This window comes from Ranitomeya variabilis, chromosome 5, assembly GCF_051348905.1.
Source record: "Ranitomeya variabilis isolate aRanVar5 chromosome 5, aRanVar5.hap1, whole genome shotgun sequence".
NCBI lineage: Eukaryota > Metazoa > Chordata > Amphibia > Anura > Dendrobatidae > Ranitomeya > Ranitomeya variabilis.
This window is the reverse complement of record NC_135236.1, coordinates 630,128,638-630,144,457: the sequence shown is the minus strand read 5'-3', so window position 1 is coordinate 630,144,457 and position 15,820 is coordinate 630,128,638. Positions and strand designations below refer to the sequence as shown.

Genomic DNA, 15,820 nt, shown 5'->3' with positions numbered 1-15,820 from the left:
CCTTCAAACATGCCACCATCACACCCATCCTCAAAAAAGCTAACCTTGTCCCAACTGCTTTGCCCAGCTATTTGTCATGATTCTCAATGGCGAGAGAACATAGCCCAGCATATATAAGAACTAGCTCTTGGAAGATGGAATCTAAACTGACCATGAACTAAACCTGCCGCACAATTAACAGTGGCCGGGTAGCGTGCCTACGTTTTATCCCTAGACGCCCAGCGCCAGCCGGAGGACTAACTAATCCTAGCAGAGGAAAATACAGTCCTGGCTCACCTCTAGAGAAATTTCCCCAAAAGGCAGACAGAGGCCCCCACATATATTGGCGGTGATTTTAGATGAAATGACAAACGTAGTATGAAAATAGGTTTAGCAAAATCGAGGTCCGCTTACTAGATAGCAGGAAGACAGAAAGGGCACTTTCATGGTCAGCTGAAAACCCTATCAAAACACCATCCAGAAATTACTTTAAGACTCTAGTATTAACTCATAACACCAGAGTGGCAATTTCAGATCACAAGAGCTTTCCAGACACAGTAACGAAACAGCAGCTGTGAACTGGAACAAAATGCAAAAACAAACAAGGACGAAAGTCCAACTTAGCTGGGAGTTGTCTAGTAGCAGGAACATGCAAAGAAAGGCTTCTGATTACATTGTTGACCGGCATGAAACTGACAGAGGAGCAAGGTTATATAGAGACTCCCACATCCTGATGGGAACAGGTGAACAGAGAGGATGATGCACACAAGTTCAATTCCACCAGTGGCCACCGGGGGAGCCCAGAATCCAATTTCACAACAGTACCCCCCCCTCAAGGAGGGGGCACCGAACCCTCACCAGAACCACCAGGGCGATCAGGATGAGCCCTATGAAAGGCACGGACAAGATCGGAGGCATGAACATCAGAGGCAGTCACCCAAGAATTATCCTCCTGACCGTATCCCTTCCATTTGACCAGATACTGGAGTTTCCGTCTGGAAACACGGGAGTCCAAGATCTTTTCCACAACGTACTCCAACTCACCCTCAACCAACACCGGAGCAGGAGGCTCAACGGAAGGCACAACCGGTACCTCATACCTGCGCAATAATGACCGATGAAAAACATTATGAATAGAAAAAGATGCAGGGAGGTCCAAACGGAAGGACACAGGGTTAAGAATCTCCAATATCTTGTACGGGCCGATGAACCGAGGCTTAAACTTAGGAGAAGAAACCCTCATAGGGACAAAACGAGAAGACAACCACACCAAGTCCCCAACACAAAGCCGAGGACCAACACGACGACGGCGGTTGGCAAAAAGCTGAGTCTTCTCCTGGGACAACTTCAAATTGTCCACTACCTGCCCCCAAATCTGATGCAACCTCTCCACCACAGCATCCACTCCAGGACAATCCGAAGATTCCACCTGACCGGAGGAAAATCGAGGATGAAACCCCGAATTACAGAAAAACGGGGACACCAAGGTGGCAGAGCTGGCCCGATTATTGAGGGCGAACTCCGCCAATGGCAAAAAAGCAACCCAATCATCCTGATCTGCAGACACAAAACACCTCAAATATGTCTCCAAGGTCTGATTAGTCCGCTCGGTCTGGCCATTAGTCTGAGGATGGAAAGCAGACGAAAAAGACAAATCTATGCCCATCCTAGCACAGAATGCCCGCCAAAATCTAGACACGAATTGGGTCCCTCTGTCAGAAACGATATTCTCCGGAATACCATGCAAACGAACAACATTTTGAAAAAACAGAGGAACCAACTCGGAAGAAGAAGGCAACTTAGGCAAGGGAACCAAATGGACCATCTTAGAGAAACGGTCACACACCACCCAGATGACAGACATCTTCTGAGAAACAGGCAGATCCAAAATAAAATCCATCGAGATGTGCGTCCAAGGCCTCTTCGGAATAGGCAAGGGCAACAACAATCCACTAGCCCGAGAACAACAAGGCTTGGCCCGAGCACAAACGTCACAAGACTGCACAAAGCCTCGCACATCTCGTGACAGGGAAGGCCACCAGAAGGACCTTGCCACCAAATCCCTGGTACCAAAGATTCCAGGATGACCTGCCAACGCAGAAGAATGAACCTCAGAGATGACTCTACTGGTCCAATCATCAGGAACAAACAGTCTACCAGGTGGGCAACGATCCGGTCTATCCGCCTGAAACTCCTGCAAGGCCCGCCGCAGGTCTGGAGAAACGGCAGACAATATCACTCCATCCTTAAGGATACCTGTGGGCTCAGAATTACCAGGGGAGTCAGGCTCAAAACTCCTAGAAAGGGCATCCGCCTTAACATTCTTAGAACCCGGTAGGTATGACACCACAAAATTAAACCGAGAGAAAAACAACGACCAGCGCGCCTGTCTAGGATTCAGGCGCCTGGCAGACTCAAGGTAAATTAAATTTTTGTGGTCAGTCAATACCACCACCTGATGTCTGGCCCCCTCAAGCCAGTGACGCCACTCCTCAAAAGCCCACTTCATGGCCAAAAGCTCCCGATTCCCAATATCATAATTCCGCTCGGCGGGCGAAAATTTATGGGAAAAAAAAGCACAAGGTCTCATCACTGGGCAGTCGGAACTTCTCTGCGACAACACCGCCCCAGCTCCGATTTCAGAAGCGTCGACCTCAACCTGAAAAGGAAGAGCAACATCAGGCTGACGCAACACAGGGGCGGAAGAAAAGCGGCGCTTAAGCTCCCAAAAGGCCTCCACAGCATCAGGGGACCAATCAGCAACATCAGCACCCTTCTTAGTCAAATCACTCAATGGTTTAACAACATCAGAAAAACCAGCAATAAATCGACGATAAAAGTTAGCAAAGCCCAAAAATTTCTGAAGACTCTTAAGAGAAGAGGGTTGCGTCCAATCACAAATAGCCTGAACCTTGACAGGATCCATCTCGATGGAAGAGGGGGAAAAAATGTATCCCAAGAAGGAAATCTTTTGAACCCCAAAAACGCACTTAGAACCCTTCACACACAAGGAATTAGACCGCAAAACCTGAAAAACCCTCCTGACCTGCTGGACATGAGAGTCCCAGTCATCCGAAAAAATCAGAATATCATCCAGATACACAATCATAAATTTATCCAAATAATCACGGAAAATGTCATGCATAAAGGACTGGAAGACTGAAGGGGCATTTGAAAGACCAAAAGGCATCACCAAATACTCAAAGTGGCCCTCGGGCGTATTAAATGCGGTTTTCCACTCATCCCCCTGCTTGATTCGCACCAAATTATACGCCCCACGGAGATCAATCTTAGAGAACCACTTGGCCCCCTTTATACGAGCAAACAAATCAGTCAGCAGTGGTAACGGATATTGATATTTAACCGTGATTTTATTCAAAAGCCGATAATCAATACACGGCCTCAAAGAGCCATCTTTCTTAGACACAAAGAAAAAACCGGCTCCTAAGGGAGATGACGAAGGACGAATATGTCCCTTTTCCAAGGACTCCCTTATATATTCTCGCATAGCAGCGTGTTCAGGCACAGACAGATTAAATAAACGACCCTTAGGGTATTTACTACCCGGGATCAAATCTATGGCACAATCGCACTCCCGGTGCGGAGGTAGTGAACCAAGCTTGGGTTCTTCAAAAACGTCACGATAGTCAGACAAGAATTCAGGAATCTCAGAGGGAATAGATGATGAAATGGAAACCAAAGGTACGTCCCCATGAGTCCCTTTACATCCCCAGCTTAACACAGACATAGCTTTCCAGTCGAGGACTGGGTTATGAGATTGCAGCCATGGCAATCCTAGCACCAAAACATCATGTAGATTATACAGCACCAGAAAGCGAATAATCTCCTGGTGATCCGGATTAATACGCATAGTTACTTGTGTCCAGTATTGTGGTTTATTACTAGCCAATGGGGTGGAGTCAATCCCCTTCAGAGGTATAGGAGCTTCCAAAGGCTCCAAATCATACCCACAGCGTTTGGCAAAGGACCAATCCATAAGACTCAAAGCGGCGCCAGAGTCGACATAGGCGTCCGCGGTAATAGATGATAAAGAACAAATCAGGGTCACAGATAGAATAAACTTAGACTGTAAAGTGCTAATTGAAACAGACTTGTCAAGCTTCTTAGTACGCTTAGAGCATGCTGATATAACATGAGTTGAATCACCACAATAGAAGCACAACCCATTTTTTCGTCTAAAATTCTGCCGCTCGCTTCTGGACAGAATTCTATCACATTGCATATTTTCTGGCGTCTTCTCAGTAGACACCGCCAAATGGTGCACAGGTTTGCGCTCCCGCAGACGCCTATCGATCTGAATAGCCATTGTCATGGACTCATTCAGACCCGCAGGCACAGGGAACCCCACCATAACATCCTTAATGGCATCAGAGAGACCTTCTCTGAAAATCGCCGCCAGGGCGCACTCATTCCACTGAGTAAGCACAGACCATTTACGGAATTTTTGGCAGTATATTTCAGCTTCATCTTGCCCCTGAGATAGGGACATCAAAGCTTTTTCCGCCTGAAGCTCTAAATGAGGTTCCTCATAAAGCAACCCCAAGGCCAGAAAAAACGCATCCACATTGAGCAACGCAGGATCCCCTGGTGTCAATGCAAAAGCCCAATCTTGAGGGTCGCCCCGGAGCAAGGAAATTACAATCCTGACCTGCTGTGCAGGATCTCCGGCAGAGCGAGACTTCAGGGACAAAAACAATTTGCAATTATTTTAAAAATTTTGAAAGCAAGATCTATTCCCTGAAAAAAATTCAGGCAAAGGAATTCTAGGTTCAGACATAGGTGCATGAACAACAAAATCTTGCAAATTTTGTACCTTCGTGGCGAGATTATTCAAACCTGTAGCTACACTCTGAAGATCCATTTCAAACAGGTGAACACAGAGCCATTCAAGGATTAGAAGGAGAGAAAGAGAGGAAGGCTGCAGTATAGGCAGACTAGCAAGTGATTCAATTATGAGCACACTCAGAACTAGAGAACTCAGAACTCAGCCAATAATTTAACCCTTTTTGGCCGGTCAAACTGTCATGATTCTCAATGGCGAGAGAACATAGCCCAGCATATATAAGAACTAGCTCTTGGAAGATGGAATCTAAACTGACCATGAACTAAACCTGCCGCACAATTAACAGTGGCCGGGTAGCGTGCCTACGTTTTATCCCTAGACGCCCAGCGCCAGCCGGAGGACTAACTAATCCTAGCAGAGGAAAATACAGTCCTGGCTCACCTCTAGAGAAATTTCCCCAAAAGGCAGACAGAGGCCCCTACATATATTGGCGGTGATTTTAGATGAAATGACAAACGTAGTATGAAAATAGGTTTAGCAAAATCGAGGTCCGCTTACTAGATAGCAGGAAGACAGAAAGGGCACTTTCATGGTCAGCTGAAAACCCTATCAAAACACCATCCAGAAATTACTTTAAGACTCTAGTATTAACTCATAACACCAGAGTGGCAATTTCAGATCACAAGAGCTTTCCAGACACAGTAACGAAACAGCAGCTGTGAACTGGAACAAAATGCAAAAACAAACAAGGACGAAAGTCCAACTTAGCTGGGAGTTGTCTAGTAGCAGGAATATGCAAAGAAAGGCTTCTGATTACATTGTTGACCGGCATGAAACTGACAGAGGAGCAAGGTTATATAGAGACTCCCACATCCTGATGGGAACAGGTGAACAGAGAGGATGATGCACACAAGTTCAATTCCACCAGTGGCCACCGGGGGAGCCCAGAATCCAATTTCACAACAGCTATTGCCCCATATCACTGCTCCCGTTTGCTTCCAAACTTCTTGAGCAGCATGTCCATGCTCAACTTTCCTCCCACCTCTCAACAAACTCTCTCCTTGAAAACCTCCAATCTGGCTTCCGCCCCCACCACTCCACCAAAACTGCTCTGACCAAAACTACTAATGACTTACTCACAGCCAAAGCTATTAGACAGTTTTCCATCCTCCTCCTTCTCGACCTGTCCTCTGCTTTCGACACAGTCGACCACTGCTTACTGCTACATATTATTTCTTCCCTTGGCATCAAAGGCCTTGCCCTGTCCTGGATCGCCTCATACCTTTCCGACTGCACATTTAGCGTTTCCCACTCCCACTCTACCTCCTCATCCCACCCTCTCTCTGTTGGAGTCCCTCAGGGCTCTGTCCTAGGGCCCTTACATTTTTCCATCTATACCCTTGGCCTAGGAAAACTCATAAAGTCCCATGGCTTCCATTACCACCTGTATGCGGACGACACTCAGATCTACCTCTCTGGCCCAGATGTCAACTCTCTGCTGTCCAGAATCCCAGAGTGTCTGTCAGCCATATCCTCCTTCTTCAACTCTCTCTACCTAAAACTCAATGTAGACAAAACCGAACTCATCATCTTTCCCCCATCTCGCGTATCTCCCCTACCTGATCTATCTATTATGGTAAACGGCACCACGCTTTCTCCCGCACCTGAAATCCACTGCCTCGGGGTAACTCTCAACTCTGCCCTGTCCTTCAAACCATATGTCCAAACTCTTGCCACCTCCTGTCACCTCCAACTCAAAAATATTACCAGAATCCGTCCCTTCCTAACCCCACATTCTACTAAAACTCTTGAGCAAGCCCTCATCATCCCCCGCCTCGATTACTGCAACACCCTCCTCTGTGGCCTCCCCGCTAACTCCCTTGCATCACTCCAGTCTGTCCTCAACTCTGCTGCTCGGCTAATCCACCTCTCTCCTTGCTACTCCCCTGCTTCTCCCCTCTGCAAAGCCAGTAGAATGTAAGTCCGCAAGGACAGGGTCCTCTCCCCTCTGTACCAGTCTGTCATCATAAATTTGTGTACTGTAAATGATATCTATAACCCTGTATGTAACCCCTTTCTCATGTACAGCACCATGGAATTAATGGTGCTATATAAATAATAATAATAATAATAATAATAATAATAGTAATGGCCCCGATTCATCAAAGTGTTTTCACTAGGATTCTGCTGTAAGACACATTGATAAGACACAATATTTCTGGGCAACGTGAGGTTGCTCAAGAGTCTTGTAACTTTTGACCTTTTCATGTCAGTTTCACTCAGCTCCACCAAAATTGGTGGAACGGAAATTGAAAGAGCAAGTTGATGCCACAGCTCATCTAATTCATGATGAGATGTGGCGTTCTTTACGCCAGAAATCTTATTCCAGTCTAGGAGTAAGACTTATGGTGAGGTGAAAAATGCAGGTTTTTATTAATTGGGGTCATCATTCAACCACCACAATAAATTGGTTACCTATTTAATTTAGCAAAAAAAATCTAAACTGCAAAAATTATGTCTTTTTGATCTCCACAACTCCACAAAGAAAGGCTGTAACATGCGATCAAAAAGTTGTATCTATCTCAAAATGATAATAAAATTGTTGTCTTGCTCCACAAGAAAAGTGTTCTCACAGCTCCATTGGCCAAAAAATAAAAATGTTCCGGGTCTCGGACAATGGTGAAACAACCCAAAAACATTTTTTTCTGCAAACTTCAGATATTTTTACAACACTAAAATATAAAAAAAACTGGACATGTTGGGTATTGGCGTAATTGAATTGATGTGGAGAATCAGATTGAATGGTCATTTTTACCACAAAATGTACACAGTAAAAACAATTTCCCCCCAAAATTTCAGAATTGCGCTTTTTTCACAATTTCATGGCACATGGATTTTTTTCCCCAATTTTCAGCACATTTTGTGGTGAAATGAATGATGTCATTCAAAAGTAAAACTTGCCTTACATAAAAAGAGCCCTCATAAGAGGACAGAAAAATAAAGTTGTATCTCTGGGAAGAAGGGGAGGAAAAACCGAAAACGGAAAAACGGAAACCGGCCGCTTCGTGAAGGGGTTAAAATAAGTGATGGCCAAAATAAACATTATAAAATATTGTTAAAATGTAAAATAACTAATTTATAACAATTAAACAGATATGATAGTGTATGTATCATAGTCATCTTCCAGTGCTTACATAGCACCTATAGATATTATTTTTTTCTTGTAAATCCCAAGAAAAAGAAATAGTTTTCCAAATATAGTTTTTTTACTGTAATAAGCACAGTATGTTAATGAGCAGGCTCCCCGCTGTTATCATGTGTGAGCTCCTGGAACAAGGGGCTCCCGGAATACTAGCGGGCCTTACAAGCCCCTGGCAGTGTGCAATGTCTGAGCCACGAAATCTTACTATTCATTGTTTGATCTTGCGGCTGCAATTTAAAGACTCTAAAGTTTTCATATTCCAGATATCAAGCATTTTCCAAGACTCATAATTTAATGAATCTGTTTAGAAGCTGTAATGCAATACACATGAAAGGCAAAAGTAATAAACGGATATGAATAATAAAAGACGAATTAATGGAGATGTCAATATCCTCGCTCTGCTCTGTCACTTTCACAGACTGACAATCTGTGCATGTACATTGGAACTTAGCCAGTTTACTACGAATAAATGGACTTATCCAAGGACACAAGCTGGTTCCCATAGTGTCATGTCAAGAACAAAAAAGATGCGCAGTGGGAAATCTTGGCAAAAAAAATTAAAATATAAAATCTAGTCTACACTTCTGGTAGCCAACACAATAATAATTCTGATAAATTACAGCCACTCACACAATCCTAATATTGTTCTTGCAAAATAAGTAATTCAATACATTAAAGTTATATAGGATAAATGCCCCTTGTACCATGAAGGTTTGTCGCCTGGTAATTTGCATATTGAAAGACATTTAAAGCCAAAATGTAATGATGTCATTTATATCCAGACCAACCACTGTTTTATTGCACATCCTTCGTTTTCAGCAATGTTCATTTGCCTTTCCAATTACAAACACATTATCACAGCAGAATTAATTACATGTTTACTGAGGAGATATGTAGTGTTGACTTATACCTAATTATCCCCTCATTAGGCTCGAGCTACACATAGATTTCTGCTATCCCATGTATAACTTTCTAATTAAAGGAGTTTTCCTATCCAGGAAAATTGTATTCATGCGCCTTGTAAACTATATTGGCTTTGATAAGTTGCAATTATTTTTGTAAAAATGTTTGCTCAACTCAATATTTCAAACAGAAATTTAGTGACTTGTAGTGTTTTTACACCAGTTTTTTTTCCAGCCAAAATATGTTTAGCTGAAGCAGGTTGGGGGCAGACAGAGGAGTGACATCACAGTTCATCTAATTCATGAGGTTTACCATCCTTCGTACCATTGATGAGGGGTACAGAAGGATGGAACACTTTATCAAATGCGATTGACTCATTAAGAGGCTCTTCCAACACCAGAACACCCCCTTATCAAGACCATCGTGAATAACAGCGGTCTTGATGAATCAGGAGGACCATGGAATTTACACAAGGGGTCTCAGAATCCCTGTTACAGAGAGGAGAAAACCTAGGCCAAGAGTGACTTTGAGGTCCTGGCAAGTCCATGCCTTACAATACTACATTCATTTCATTGCAATTCAGTTGCTTGTAACTAATACGTACAAGCAATTTTATTCACATTTTTTGTAAAATAAAGCACATGATGTTCCTTTAAACCCTACCTAGATAATTAATTTGCCTCATAGTATTGATGTGGAGTGCACAAATGGGTGCAGCTCCCTTCCTCAAATTAATAGTAAGTGACAGGCTTTCTGATGTCCACACAAAACTGCATTGATCTTCTACAGGGATGGTCTTCTCAAAGAAGATGGCTTCTAAGCGTAATATAAGGTGGAACTGTCTGTCTGGGGGAGAGCATTTAAATAGGTCTCACAATATAATAACCAATGTGTGAATGTTTAGTAATTTATAAAGCACTGTAAAAAATTGCAATGTATCCACAGCATATGACCAAGTTGGAAAAGGAAATTACTGTCAATTAACTCAAAAGAGTGAAATCAACTTAACATTGACAAAGATAGTGTGAAATATCAATTAAGACCCCCATACACATTAGTTAGGTGTAGGCCAAACTATGCCCTTTTGGCCATCTCATCAGTACACAGGAGCGTTCATTCAGTTGAGCATTCCTGTTTTCTTTATGAGAAAGTCGCCAGATGACATATCGGCTTATCTCTGGGAGAGCAAAAAGATCAGCAGTTCAACATTGGACATGTCTGATTGACGTGTTCCCTGACAATCAGTTGGTTGGAGCCACCATACACATTAAAATGTCTTCTGAGCCCAACAAAATTGATGGCTTAGCAGATATTAGCCTAATGTATGTAAGGAGCCTGTAATATTTTGGACTGTTTTTAGAATTTCTGCAGGTACAAGAAGAGAATAGAACGAAACAGGAAAGAGAAACACAAATCAAAATTGATTCAATAAACGCTGTTACACAAAATGACTAAAGGTATTGTTACTGCATAAGAAAGAATGATGTCTCACCTGGCCAGATCCATTTAAGGGAGGAAATAAAACCTCTGTTTCACCGACTAAGCTTTTCAGCTGTGGAAAATTTAATGGCTTCATAAAGGTGAAATCATTTTTATCTGACATGGTAGAAAAACAGGACTTGTAACACTGACCCTGAGGGTCCATAGGACCCATTCTAACTTCCATATATTTCAGAGTACCATCTGGGTTGAGACGAAGAGTTGGATACTGCCCTGTGTATTGGTTTGGTGTGGATGTATCTTTACAACACCACCCAGAACCTCCATGATCCTTCTTCAGACATTTTATAAGCAATATTGTAAAAGTGATAAATGAAACGCAGCTTATAGCCACGAGAGAAATTATTAAATACATAGTCATGTCAGACTTGTTAGGTGTCGTCTGGAATAAATCCTTGGACTTCTTGTTTTCTTGGACCATACCATCTTCTAATGTGACTATGATTGTGATGGTGGCAGATAAAGGTGGTTCCCCATGGTCCTTAACTAAAATCAACAAGCTGTGTTCTGGATTTTCATTTTCCTGAAAACTACGAGCCATTCTGACTTCCCCTGTTTGTGAAGATATCACAAATAAAGATGAGTCGGTGGCTTTGGCAATTTCATAAGATAACCATGCATTATGACCAGCATCTACATCCATAGCAGTGACTTTTGTAACGAAATATCCAGCCGGAGACGATTTAGGAATCTTCTGCTGGGCAGTCAACTCATCGGTATGTGCTGGGTAGAATATTTTTGGAGCATTGTCATTTGTATCCAAAATAAAGATAAAAACTGTTGCATTGGAAATTTGTTTTGGAAATCCAGAATCTTCAACTTTTACTGGAACCTGTAAAACTTGGACTTGTTCAAAGTCAAATGAACGTTGTGCATAAATACCACCAGTTTTCGAATTGATGTATACAAAAGAAGATATTGAAGAAGACCCTTCAACTTGGATGTCAAGGATAGAGTAAACTAAATTTGAGTTCTCACCTTCATCTGGATCAGAAGCAGATACCTCCACAAGGAGTTTTCCAGGTGTGTTGTTTTCTTCAGTGCCAGCTGTATACATGGCTTGGGAAAATGTAGGACGGTTATCATTGATGTCAGAAATTTTCAAAATAATTGTTTGTTGCGTCCTTAGAGAAGGTGAACCCATATCACTGGCAGTCAGATCAATTACATATTGAGATACCGTTTCTCTGTCTAGAATATCATTAGTAATTAAGGAGTAATGGTCGTGTGAAAAGGTAAACTTAAAAGGTAAGTTCGCTGGCAACTCCAACTTCACTTGCCCATTTTCTCGGGAATCTTTATCTTGCACTTTGAAAAGACCAACAACAGTGCCTACTGGCGTATCTTCTGGAATATCTGTCATTAAGGAGGTCACTAAGATCTCTGGAGCATTATCGTTGACATCATCAATTTGTACATGGATAATACAATTACCTTCCATTTCTGGTACTCCTCTGTCTCTAGCTCGGACAGGCAACTCAAATGACCTTGATTCCTCATGATCTATGGGTCCAATAATAGAAATAACACCCGATTTGGGGTCTAAGGCAAATATTTTTTTGACGGAATCTCCAATGTGATCTTCAAATGAATATTCTATTTCACCATTGTCTCCTTCATCAAGATCGGTGGCGTTAAGCTGTAACAACACAGTATTTGGCAAGGAGTTTTCCTGTACGGTAACTTTATACAAGCCTTTATCAAATGTTGGTGCGTTGTCATTTAAATCCATAACAACAATGTTTATCTGTGAGGTTCCTGATCGAGGTGGATCGCCGCCATCGACAGCTGTGAGGATTAGATGGTGTTTATCTACTTCTTCCCTGTCTAAAACTTTCTCCAGTACTAATTCAGGAACGAGTGCTCCATCGCTGCGCTTCTTCACAGACAATGAGAAATAAGGGCTTGGGTCCAGTCTATATCGTTTTATTCCATTAGATCCCACATCCAAATCATGTGCACTTTCTAAAGCAAATCGAGCTCCTGGACTTGCTAAAAGTTCCGTAATTTTTATAGTTCTTTCAGGATTTGAAAACATTGGAGAGTTGTCATTGATATCCAGAACTTCTACTATGACTCGATGTAGTTGCAGAGGATTCTCTATCACTACCTCAACGGGTAGCAAGCAGCTTGTACTGGTTCCACAAAGGCTCTCCCTGTCTATCTTTTCATTTACCATCAAAGCTCCATCTTCCCAGTTCACAGCAAAATATTTTCTGCTTCCCTCCGTCCCCATCATAAGCCTGCGCTTAGACAGATCTGTAATTTTCAGTCCCAAATCCTGAGCTACATTTCCGACAACTGTCCCCGGCTCGGACTCCTCAACAACAGAGTAGTTAAGCTGTCCCGAGACCCAACCCCAGCTACAAAGGAAAAAGAAGCACTTTACTTGCCAGTTCCAAGTCTCTGCTGAGTTGTGAATGTCCATAACTTAAACCTTTCCTCCAAGCAATGTAACTCCAGGCATAGAATCCACATGTAATCCCTGGAATGAAGTCACTCCATAGCGTAAAATTTTAGCTCCAAACCATAGAACATTTGTATCCAGATACATCCACGGGCGGAATTCTTGTCACAGCCTGAGCTTTCCCTTCTGTGTTGGTGGAGGATCATTTCACAAAACCAGAAGGGAAAGAGAGGATGACAGCACAATGTCTGTTACGTGGGACAGAAGCAGAAGAACAGATGCCAACTCTGCCCTCTACTGGCCAATATGGTTAATTAATAGACGAGGATAGTATCACTCAATGCGCACATTTTTGTTATTTATATTCCAGTAGACACACATTTACATCATAAAAATTAAATATATTTATACTTTCAAATATTATTAAAAAATTAATAGAAAAATTATTAAAAAGATAATGTGCTAAAATTCTCCTTGAATATTACATTTTGTCATTACCACAGTTTTGTGTTACAGATATGGCATTTAAAAAATATGCATTCTCCAAAACATAGAAAAGTACCCACCAGTCGTCCTAATTCCTATACATCTACACAAGTTGTGTTCGCATGTCGCAGTTATAACAGTGTATTTTTGGCATAAGGTGGCACCAAGTAACGACTGACAGTGGTCGGCTATCAGACACATTTCGCAATTACAGTTTTCAGATGTTGACTCTAGATTACGAATCCAAATACTCTGACCTATTTTTGCAGTTCCGTCATTGGGCGACATGTACATATGAAAATATGCTTGGTGATTAGAGATGGAAGAATGGATTTGCAGGACTCTGGTCTGTCATGCAGGACTGTAAGCTGTGACCACTGGATGGGAAGCCGGTGAATCTTCTTACCTCCCGCCATTCCCAGCTCCTCTTTAGATTAGTTGAGCTGAAGCAGCATCAAGTGTGTGACAGGTGGCAACAACGACGTCTAGCCTGGCTAATCAAAAGGAGGGGGCCTGGAATATTGGTAGGTAACAGGAGCTGCACGCCAGTCCAAGAGACACACATTACTGACCTGGCCTATGGACCAAAGTCCTGCAGATCGATTCTCCCATCCCTGATGATGAGCATATGCAACATTTCATAAAACATAAATAGATAGATAATAGATAGATAGATAGATAGATAGATAGATAGATAGATAGATAGTATGATAATAGATAGATAGGTAGATAATAGACAGATAGATAGATAGATAGATAGATAGATAGATAGATAGATAGATAGATACAAAGATAAATACATAGAAAGATAATAGACGAATAGATAGATAGATCCCCCAGGGAACAGATGAGGGGCTTCTACAAATTCCAATACATTTCCCTGCAGTGGCCACTACAGGGGAAATGTAGTATTACATGCTGGCCATATAAAAATGAATTGGCCAGATCTGTCATAGAGAAACCTACTATGTCCTTATAGTACAGATACAAAACCAAATGTTTGTTCTGATATAGACATAGCATTACATATAATATTATAAGACAGTAGAAATGTTTTTGAGCAGCTATATCAATGTGATACAATATTGATAACTGGCAAAGCACAAAGAGGTGATTAATACTCTGCATTTATTATGATAAGCCAATTATAACACACTTATAATACAAGTTCTATGAATGTATAACCCACAAAGACAGTTTGCAAGCTTCCAAAGACTGTAGCACCCTGCTTCTTTATAGATCCTAAATTAGAGAAATGAAACAAGATCCGTGCTACCAGGAGTCAAGTAAGGCCATAATATATCAATATTGAGATGGTCCCAACAATAGGAAATTATCATCATATACGCTATCCATATGCACACTGTATGCTATAGGTTGGGATGCTTTGTTGCATACAAATTGTAAAAGAAAAACAACAAAACAAAACACCTATACTAGATTCCTATAGCTGTGCCATAAAGTACATACATTAGGAACACCAAAAAGAAAGTCATAAACCTCATTGAAATGAGAAACGCGCGTCGGGTGTGGTGGACACCTACTATATTGCCTATTGTCTAATAGCTACACATGGGATTTAACTTAATGATTGACACTTTACCTGCCTGCCTATTTATGTTGTTTTATGATTGACTATTTATTATACAAGTTATCTTATTTTACGTGTCCGGACTTTGCCACCTATCTACCTCATCTGTGTTTTTTTCACCTTTTTACTTACTTTTACCTTTTATGGCTTGGATTTACAATATATTTCAGTACATTTTGATTTTATATTTTGTGATGGCCTGTTTATGAAGTATTTCTTTTTGGTGTTACACGCAAATTGTAGTTAAAGGAGTTATACAGAACTATTCAATTTTTTCACTATGGGCCGAATAATTAACAGGCAAGTAGTTGCTGACTACCTGCCTGCTGTGCCCGGCAACCACTCCTGCCAGCGATTCAGCAGCTTTCGCTGACTACACATTCAGAGATCAGTGGCTTCTATTCCGCTCTGTTCTGTTGACGGGGCGTGACTGCCAACATCATGATAATTGACAGCTGGCTCCCTGCTGCCTACCTGCGGGGAACCTGTTGTCAATCAGCTTGACATCAACAGTCACACCCAACTGACAGAAGAGCAGCCTGGTAGAATAAGAGCTGCTTGTGTCTCAGCTGAATCTCTGGCACGAGTGGTCAGTAATCACTTTGAGCCAGCGCCAGATTAAACAGTTAGGTAGCTGCCTCTGTTAGCAACTACCTACCTGTTAGTTTTTAGACTCCACCCCAAAAATGTCTTGTATGACCCCTTTAAGGACTGTTTTATGTGCAGATGCAGAATAACTTAAAGTGAATTTGTCAGCTTATTCATGCCACCCAAACCGTGGGCAACTTGAATCAAAGCCTGGCTGAATGACTGCAGGCTGGTAAGTTTTTCTCTGATATACACTGACGTTTCAGGAAAAACAGAGTCAGAAAATCCTGACTTTTCCTGCGCTGCTGTAAGTGATTGACACCACTCTCCTATAGCAAAGAGATGCGTCAATCACCCAGA

The 15,820-nt window shown here is 42.0% G+C and overlaps 1 protein-coding gene across 50 annotated transcripts in view; it reads right to left on the bottom strand.

Annotated features, from left to right (window-relative positions):
• The window catches only part of LOC143776637 (protocadherin gamma-C5-like), a 671,321-nt gene that overhangs the window by 42,002 nt on the left and 613,499 nt on the right, over positions 1-15,820 (bottom strand). The window contains exon 1 of one of the 50 annotated variants that reach the window (XM_077266242.1): positions 10,381-13,022. The exons of 48 other annotated variants lie outside the window; for them this stretch is intronic. In XM_077266242.1, the coding sequence (XP_077122357.1) occupies positions 10,381-12,816 (2,436 nt within the window). In that variant the 5' untranslated portion in view covers positions 12,817-13,022. Of the gene's footprint in view, positions 1-10,380; positions 13,023-15,820 lie in introns of those variants that run through there. One more of the 50 variants, XM_077266234.1, reaches the window with a different exon arrangement.